At 58.4% G+C, this 8,679-nt stretch overlaps 1 protein-coding gene across 1 annotated transcript; it reads right to left on the reverse strand.

Annotated features, from left to right (window-relative positions):
* Window positions 1-4,164: 4,164 nt before the first annotated feature.
* PHF24 (PHD finger protein 24) lies at window positions 4,165-6,901 on the reverse strand. Its single transcript, XM_042862431.1, has 7 exons — window positions 6,533-6,901; window positions 5,576-5,761; window positions 5,319-5,397; window positions 4,907-5,109; window positions 4,614-4,780; window positions 4,373-4,474; window positions 4,165-4,261 (listed from the first exon to the last, which is right to left on the reverse strand). The coding sequence occupies exons 1-7, from the start codon at window positions 6,899-6,901 to the stop codon at window positions 4,165-4,167; spliced, it is 1,203 nt and encodes a 400-aa protein (XP_042718365.1).
* Between the last annotated feature and the right edge of the window lie 1,778 nt (window positions 6,902-8,679).

An 8,679-nucleotide genomic window follows, 5' to 3' on the forward strand; every position in this document is an offset into this window, starting at 1 on the left:
TTCCTTTTGCAAGGTCAGGGCAATAGGAGCAGGAAGCGCACAGAGAGAGGCACACAACACCTGCTGTCTCTGTGCTGCTCCCAGCACCGATGCAGAGGACCTGGACGCTGCCTGAGTGCTGCGTGGGCTGCTGCCATGAGTCACAGCCTCCAGCAGAGCCACTGCGGGGAGTGCAGCATTTACAATGCTCACAGTTCGTCTCTTGTCCCTGCACTGTGTGGGCCCCCGTGGCTCCATGTGTGAGCAGGACTGTGGGAATGAAGGAGCGGAGGGCATGAGGAGGCGGTGCTGAGGTCACCTGAGCAGTCAAGGTTGGTCCTGTGTGGGTGCAAGATGGTCTGTAGGAGAACCTGCAGGGAACAGTGGGGGAAGAGAAGGATGGTGTGAGGCAGATGGAGGCCAAAGCCAGGCTTGGGGCAGGAGCACGGGCACTCCACCACCCTATAAAATGACATTTGGGAACTGAAAGGAGCCTCCTTCGTTCCTGCATGCTTCGATGGCTGCGGGACCAGTGGTGGGGCACGGGTCCGGGCTGCCGTCCCCGGTTCCTGTCGTTCCCTATCTCCGCCGCTCCTGGTCGTAGCCCTGTGCCGGGGCGGGACAGTGACGACGGACCTCCCCTCGTCCCTTTCCGCGCCCCGGCCATCAGCACGGGCCCCAATGCCACCATGCGCTCGCGGCGCAGGAGCGACACCGTGTGGCCACGTCGCTTCTTGGGGTGGGAGAATGCCTAGGACCCTCGCATCCCATCCCGACCTCTCCTCCTCCTTAATCCCCCTGCCGGTCCTGGTCCCCAGTCCCCTCCCGAGGTACTGCTGGAAGGACAGTGAAGCTGATGTCCCCTCTGGGCTTGGTGATTCCTGCTCTGTTCTGGAAGGAGTGGATGGTTTACGTCAGGGTGGCAGCGACTCCAGGAGATGTCACCGTTGCTGTCATTGTTGTACACTGCCCACGTGGCCCAGTTTTTTTCTTCCATTGGCCCCTGACAGTCCCCGGGGCAGCAGTGGGGTGAGTTTCAGACATCTCACTGCCGTGCCCCAGCGATGACCCCAGTGCCACCACTTGCAGAGACACTGCCTGGCTCACCTCTGCCCTCCCATCTGAACGTCACCACATATATCCCCAAAGAGTGGCGGGCTCCGGTGTGAGGCACATTCTGGTTACCTTCCCGTTGCACTTAGCCATGTCCAGGGGAGCCCTGGGGCCATGAGCAGGGATTGGATGGGAGTGCTCTCCTGGGCTCCTCACCCTGGCTTGCAAAGCCAAGCATTCATCTTCCTCGCGAGCTCAGACGCTGCGGTGGCTTACCGATGCCTGTGCAATGTCTGTGAGTCCAGCAGAGGGTGCCACCTTCCCGCAGTGCTGCTGCAGGATACCCTGGCACAGCAAGGACGCCCACGGCCAGGCAGTGCAACTTAGGTGCACAGCTCTGTGGGGCAGCGGGACCTTCTCCTCGGGCCCTTGCTGTGGGATGTCCCAGCAGGAGCACAGTGCCCACGGGACAGCACCCTGCGGTGGCGATGGACCTGGGGTGAAGGACCGTGGACCTTGGGGTGATATATAGGCAGCTCTGACACCTCAACTACAATGAAATTATCAAGTCTAGGATTTCCTTCCAGGGAGGGTCTGATCATGAAGGAAGAGTGCATCTGTGGGGTTGGGCTGTCCTTGTTGCAGCCTTAACTCCTACCAACTCCTGTGATTTGGGGCTATGAGACCTGTGGTGCTTTTCACCAGTATTCAGGAGAGATTTGCAGTGGCAGAGGAATACAGGCTACTCAGGCTTTCCTAGGGACAGGGACACATTCTCCAGTTGGACCAGCAGAAGATACTAGTCTTGGCAGAGCAGCACGTCAGCATGTCACATCTGGAATGCCATAGCAGTGCCCTGCAATGCGTTTCCCACCACGTACTGGCAGGCTGGAGACATGTTCTTTCTACCCACTGGTGGTGGCTGGGGGACTGCATCTGCCACACCAGGTGCACACTGGGCAGCTGACATGGTGGTGACAGTATAACCCTGAGAGGTGTGGGCCAGCCCAGCCACCTGCATCTCTCATTAGCCAGCTCCGTGGGGACAACAGCCAACCACGCATATTGGCAAGGATGACAGTGTGTGGTGGGGGGGGGCAAGGGATGATGGAGCCAGAAATGGTGCAGTGCCCTGTACTCAGGCACAGGGGAGTGCCAGGAGCAGAGTGGGCATGACTCTGTCATGGCACTGCACCCACGCCGATGTAGTTTGGGAACACACTTATGTGTCCTGAGTGTTCCAGAGGTTGGAGACTAGGAGGAAGGAAGGAAGCAAGAAGGGACCTCCACAACACTTCACAGCTTACTTTGAAACCCTGATCTGGCCCATGCTCTGCTCCTCTACTTGGATCCTGTGGGTGTGCAGAGCATGGATTTGGAGTGCCTTTATTACCTATGTAGAGTGCAGTCCCACTCTCCTCCCCTGCTCCAGCTGCCCACAGCATTCTGGTTTCAGGTACTCAACCACCTACCAGCTTGTCCTTCTTCCTTCCACCGTCCTCTTCTGCAAAGTGATCGGTACCTGGATTTTCACAGCTGGACACCACTGCTGTGGTTTGGACCTCGTGGCAGCCCCTCTCACTGGGACTCTGTAGCTGTGGGAGTGGTCTGCAGGAAAGCCCCCCTTTGCTGGCAGAGTTGAAGACCAGGTGCCACCAGTAGCTTTCCCTGGGTGCTGCAGGGATATGTCTAGTACTGGAGAAGCCTTTAACCATCAGCACACCTCCAGAGGGCCCTTCGTTATTTGGAGTTTCCCAGCGCAGCTGCAAGCAGCTTGTTCCCAGCACCCAGCCTCCACCGTTGCCCAGGGCTTTTTATCTGGCTGCTCACAGCCTCCAGCACCTCTGTGGACAAGGAGCAGCTTTGCTCCTTGTCAATGCATGAGCTTTCCTCCTTTGCAGAGCTGGGATTGCAGCTGGGAGACAGGGACAGGAGCAGATGTCCCCAGGCACAAGCTTCTCCACCCATAATTGCTGCAGGACTTTTGGAGATGCAAGGAACAGCCTGCCTGATGGGACAAGGACCCAAGCCCAGGGCAGGGTGTTCAACACAGCAGAAAGCAGTGGGATCCCCCAAAATCCCCCTGGGACAAGCCAGGGGGGTGCTGTATGGCATCTGTGACATGTGCCTTGTATAGTCAGCAGCCAGAGGTTGGTTGGACACAGCTGTTTAATGGATACTTCCCAGTACAGAGCGGAGGCTGCAACACCTTATATCCCCAGCTGCCTGCTCGCTCCAGTCATGTTCCAGCCAGCCAATGCCCCACCTCAGACCCAGCACCTGAAATGTTGCACTGGCACATCTCCCGGCCTCACGTATGGCCTGAATCTCTGTGATTGTCTCACAGCTTGTAAAGGAGGGAGTTTCTGAAGGGGAAAGGGAATGCCTAAAGGGAGTAGGGAGGCCCTAAAGGGGTAAGCAGTGCCCTGATTTGGGGAGGGGGAGCCAAGCGGGATGGTGCCTCCATTGCCCAGGCTGAGGAGGTGGTGATGAGGCCTCGCCAGGTGGGAGCAACCAGACCTCAACCCCAGAGTGCATGCGGCAAGGTCTGCAAAGGACCCTGGGTCGAGCCTGCCCTACTGCCCTGTAGCCTGCTGCCTTACCCCCACCCTGTGAGGCCTTATCCTGGGGGCAGGAGGAAGGACCCTGGAGGACCTTTCCTATTCTCTAGCCACAGTTCTGGGCTGTGGGAGGCTGCCAGCCTGCACTAGTGCCCTGAGAGGGACCCAGGGATGTCAGCGCTGCGGGGTGGGGACAGCCTTGCTGCAGTGGAGCCTTCCTCTGCCCCATGCAGGGCCTCCAGCACCAGGGGCGGTCTCCCCTGCATCCAAGGCAGCACCTGCTCTGCTTATCGCAACCCGGCACAGCCCACACCTCGGGCGTCACCCAGCAAATCCAGCACGGAGGCAAGGGGAAAGGGGGAGCAGCTGCTTTCCCACCTGCCAATCAGCTGCTGGCTCCCCACTGGCAGAGGGTGGGGAGCTGCGTGGGATTGGCAGGTGGAATGAAAGGGGCGGTACTTCCCTCGGCCAATGGCATGCGGGGCCGGTCGCCGTGGCAACGGGGCTCCCCTGCAGGGCGACAGGGAAGGCCTCGGCAACCAAGATGGCGCCGGGGCAGGCAGGCCAGGAGCTAGGCCGGCGGCTGCAGGTGGATGGCGGCACTGTTGGGACGGGCTGCCAGGATGTAGACGACATTCTCCCGCAGGAATCTGGGCCAGTCGATGGACCTGTGGGGCAGATGGTGTCACCTCACAGCCCCCTCAGGGACAGCTTCAGAGAGACCTCCCCAGTGCTCGCCCTTCAGGATGGCATAGCCACCACTCCAGGGCGGCCCTCACCTGGCCTCCTCCTGCTCTGACTCCAGCAGTGTCTTCTCCCGGCTCTTGCCACTGCCGCTGCTGGCCGGGCTGCTCTCCGACATGGGCCCAACATGGCTGATGCTGCGGGGTGACAGAGCACTGTTCAGCCCTGCCACAGGCAATGGCTGGCAGGGAAGGGTTTGCAGCAGGAGGGAAGGGCTGCAGCCATGGAGGAGGAAAGGAAAGGCCTCCTCAGTCTGTGCAGGGGTCCCCTCCATACCTGACGCTGCAGGATGGTGTCTCCTTCTGGTGCTTGCGGAACCAGGCGTGCTGGGCCTTATGGCACTCGCCCTCCCCGATGAAGCCACTGCCATCCTGGTCCAGGGCCAGGAAAGCAGCACGTGCCCGCTCCCGCTCCTTGACTGTCAGCAGCCGCAGCAGGGAGTTCTGGAGACAGAGAGGTTTGGGGAACATCCAGGTTTGGGGATCCCCCACTACTGTCTGTGGAGGATCTGGGCAAAACCCCGGGGTCACAAGCAAGCTGTGATGGACATCCCAACCCTGTGACCATACCGGCGGCCGGAGTTTCTGCAGCAGCTGGATGGACTCATGGGAGAGGAAATCTGGCCACTCGATGTGTCCCTTCTTGTCGGGGTCCAGGGCAGAGAACTGCAGTGTGGCCCGCTCCTCCTGTGCCTCCTCCATAGGCCGCTCAAACTGCTGCTTGTGCACCAGGTGCTTGTAGTGCAGGAAGTCGTCCAGTGTCAGGGAGGTTTCTGTGGGAGCACATTCAGAGCAGCCCTTCCACCAGCCTTCCCCCAGGCGCATCCCCCCCATTTTCCCTGCTTCCTTGCTATGGGATATGCACAGCTGCCATCTTTTGCACAGCTTATACCTTTTGCCCAACAGGGTGACACCCCAACCTGGGAGCCATGTGCAGGGTGAGCAAGGGCTCAGCCCATTCCATCACAGGAGGGATACGTACCTGGGATGATCTTGCACTGCCGCAAGGTCTCCATCAAGCTGTACATCTCCTCCTCTGTCAGCAGGAGGTTGAGGTTGTCCTAGAGGGAAAGGCAGGGTAAGTGTTAGCATCCAATGGTGGCGGGGGATATAGAGAGGGGGGCAGTGTCCCCAGCCCCATGGTTGCTCCCCATTAATGTTGGTGATGGGAGCTGAGGAACTGTAGAAGCCCCATCGCCCTGGGGCAGGTCACAACATTGGAGCCTGGTGGGCACTCACGCAGTAGTAGCAGCTCCAGCCTGTCTCAGTATGTGCAGTCTCCGTCACCTCCACAGCGCTGTCGTTCTGCAGGTAGCCCATGCGGCGCAGGCAGCCATCGTGGTACACCCGACTGCAGACACGACAGGGGAAGAGGCTCTCGGCTGTCCACACTTCACAGATCTCACACATCTCATCATTGAGGACCTGTGGAGCAATGGTGCAGCTAAGCACCTTGGGGTGCTCAGCATGGCTCCCTGGCTTGGGGGCCCTACATCACTGGTATGTGTAGGAGTGCAAAGGGAACAGGAGAGTAAATTCTTGGGATAGTAGAAGGAATGTCTGGTTTTGTGGCCAGGGGACCTTATGGAAGGGTGCATGGGTTCACAGGAGTGAATGAAAGGTCAAAGGGTATGGCCGTAGGGTTGGTGGGGTTGTAGCTTCTCTGGAGTCCAGTTCTGCAGGTATGGATGAGCAGGCTCTTAGGCTGTAGGTTGGCTGAACTACAGACTTATGGGTGTGGATAGATGGAAGTTTTGACTTGGGAGTTTGCTGACTGTGTGTGAAAGGACAAGCTGTAAAGTCATTGGTTGGCTGTGTTGCCAGCTTGTGGTTGTGGGTGGATGGTTGTGTAGGGTTGCAGATGTGGGTTGGTGGCTATAGGATTGCAGGCATGCGTGAATAAACCGTGGGGCTGTAGATTCACTGGGCTGTGAAAGTTGTAGGTGTGGATGGTTGGGTTGGTCTGTAAGGTTGTGTGAACAAACACACAGAGTGGATCACCCCAGAGCTGGAAAGATTCTGCTCCCAGATTCTGCCCTACTGAGCTGCCTGTGTGCCGTGGCCAAGCCTGTTGAGCCACCTATCTCAGGGGAGTCTGTCACCACCCTGCAGCCATTGGAGGTGCTTGCACATCCCCTGTGCATCTCCAACTCTGGCCTCATCCCTACCTCCCTGTCCCCATGCCCAGCTGCTTGCCTGCTCCCGCTGCTCCAGGCTGATGTCCAGTGGCTCATCATCGTGCAGCTCTCGCTGGGGCCGGATGAAAGCGGGTGGTGTGAACCTGTTGGCTCGATCAAATTCCTCTGGCTCCACACCTCGGCCATCCCGCAGCCGCTCCCAGGCAGCCTTGCTGGCGCTGACCTCTTCTGGCTGTGAGGGCCCTGCAGATGCCTCCTCCTCTGCCTCTTGCACTGTCTGCTCCAGTGTCCCCTGGCGCGTGCCCCCAGCCTCTGCCCGCCTCCGTGCTACTGGCTGCTCCCGCAGCCCATCTTTGAAAGCTGACACAGCCAAGCTGACCTTCTGCACCTTCTCCACCGTCTGCCGTCTTGACATCAGCACCCCCATGGCTCTGCAAGGGGGGAAAGGTGCTCAGCGCTAAGCTCTTGTGGTGCAATGCTGTGCCATGGTGCTGTACCACTGAGACAAATCCCTGGTCCCCAAAATATGTACCCATGGTAGCATACTTGGATGGTGACCATGGTGGCTGTGGGGAGAAGGACCCAAACCCCTGCAGAGTTCTGAGCAAGGGAAGTCTGAGTGTTGGGGCACCTTTCCTCACCCATCCTTGAACTGCAGCTTCAGCTTAACAAGAATTGCTTGCAGGCCTTTTACACAGCAGACCAGTGGATCCCAGAGGGCCAAGATCACTTGTGACCCTGCTCTTTGCTTGCAGCCCAGAAAAAAAAAAGTGTTTTTAGCCAGCTGAAGGTGCAATGTATCCCCCCAGCGTCTCACTGAAGCAGAGCTCATGCTAGTTCTCTTACCTTTCCTAAATTTATTTTCACCCTCAAGTCTCTTCATCTCTCAACCTCAATAGTATGTATGTGTGCATTGCGTCCGTGAGTGCTGAGCACCCTGCAGCACCCTGCAGTCCTCCTCAAAATGTGGCCTGGGGCTGGCTCCTCCCAGGGGAGGCTGGGTCATGGAAGAGCTCTGAGGTGCAGGAGGGGTAATGGAGCAGCTCAAAGGCTTGGGGCATATGGACTCCGAGAAGGGACTTTGGTGCAGAATTGAGGGAAGAGCAGCTTGGGGCAAAATGGGGAGGGCAGCAGTGGCAGGAAACAGGTTGGGCTCTCTATCAGTGCAGGTGGACATGAACCCAGGCTGCACAAGTGCAACAATGGAGTGAGCTGGAGGTGGAGAGAAGGAAAATTTCTTCTCCAGCGATGTGGCGCACTGCATCACCCCAAAGGGGTCCCAGCACTACGTTGTGCCTGGCTGGAGTGGAACTGGGGAAGATGTGGCAGACAATAGGAGCTTCCAGCCCTGTAGCCTCCCTGTCCTTGCTGGAGCTGCACGACTGGTGGCACTCAGTACCTATGTAAGGGAGGATCATTAGCACAGCCATCTCCCAGCCCCTCTGGCCTGCGCGGCACACTGGGAGGCAGGGATGTTCCTGGGGAACAAGATAATTAGCAGCAACGATATGACTGGGATTTCACAGTGGCAGGATGACCCAGCTCTGCAGGCACTGCTGCAGCAGGGAGCCTCAGCACCGTAATTACAGCTGCCCCACATCTGAGCTGAGCATGCAGGCAGGCAGCAGACTGCGCCTGCACCAAAGCTGCCATGCAGCGGATGCGTGGCCCTGCACTCCCACTCCTGCCTGGCCAGCTCCTGCTGCACCAGCCCTGTTCACGTGTGTGAATGCACACACACATGCATAGGCATGCAAAAACAAATACTACTGCATGCACATATGCATGTTGCTTTCTGGCCCCTCCAATTCTAAGACCATCTGTGCGCACATTCTCACATGCAGTGCTGCGTGTGCACACATTGTACCCCATCTCCTGTGCAGGGGGACACGTGTGTCCCCAGGAGCCACTCTGCAGGTTTGGCACATGTCTTGGGAGCGTGCACATTTGGGCTGGGGTATTCACACTCATCAGCTCCCACATCCAGTTTGTGGCTGGCACCCAGCACAGCTGCCTGGGCTTTGGAAAGGTGGGAGCGGAGGAGAGCTGGAGGCACGTGTTCAAGCCACAGCAGCAGCATCGCTGCGGCTGTGCTGGTGGGAAGGAAGATACCTGGATGTCTCTGCCTCCATGCAGCATGGCCACCCCCTGCCCAGGTGGCTCAGAAGCCCATCGGCCATGGTCAACTCTCAGCATTGCAACTCT

Source organism: Lagopus leucura, unplaced genomic scaffold, assembly GCF_019238085.1.
Source record: "Lagopus leucura isolate 7727_CA_CO unplaced genomic scaffold, USGS_WTPT01 Super-Scaffold_650, whole genome shotgun sequence".
In the NCBI taxonomy this organism is placed as follows: Eukaryota; Metazoa; Chordata; class Aves; order Galliformes; family Phasianidae; genus Lagopus; species Lagopus leucura.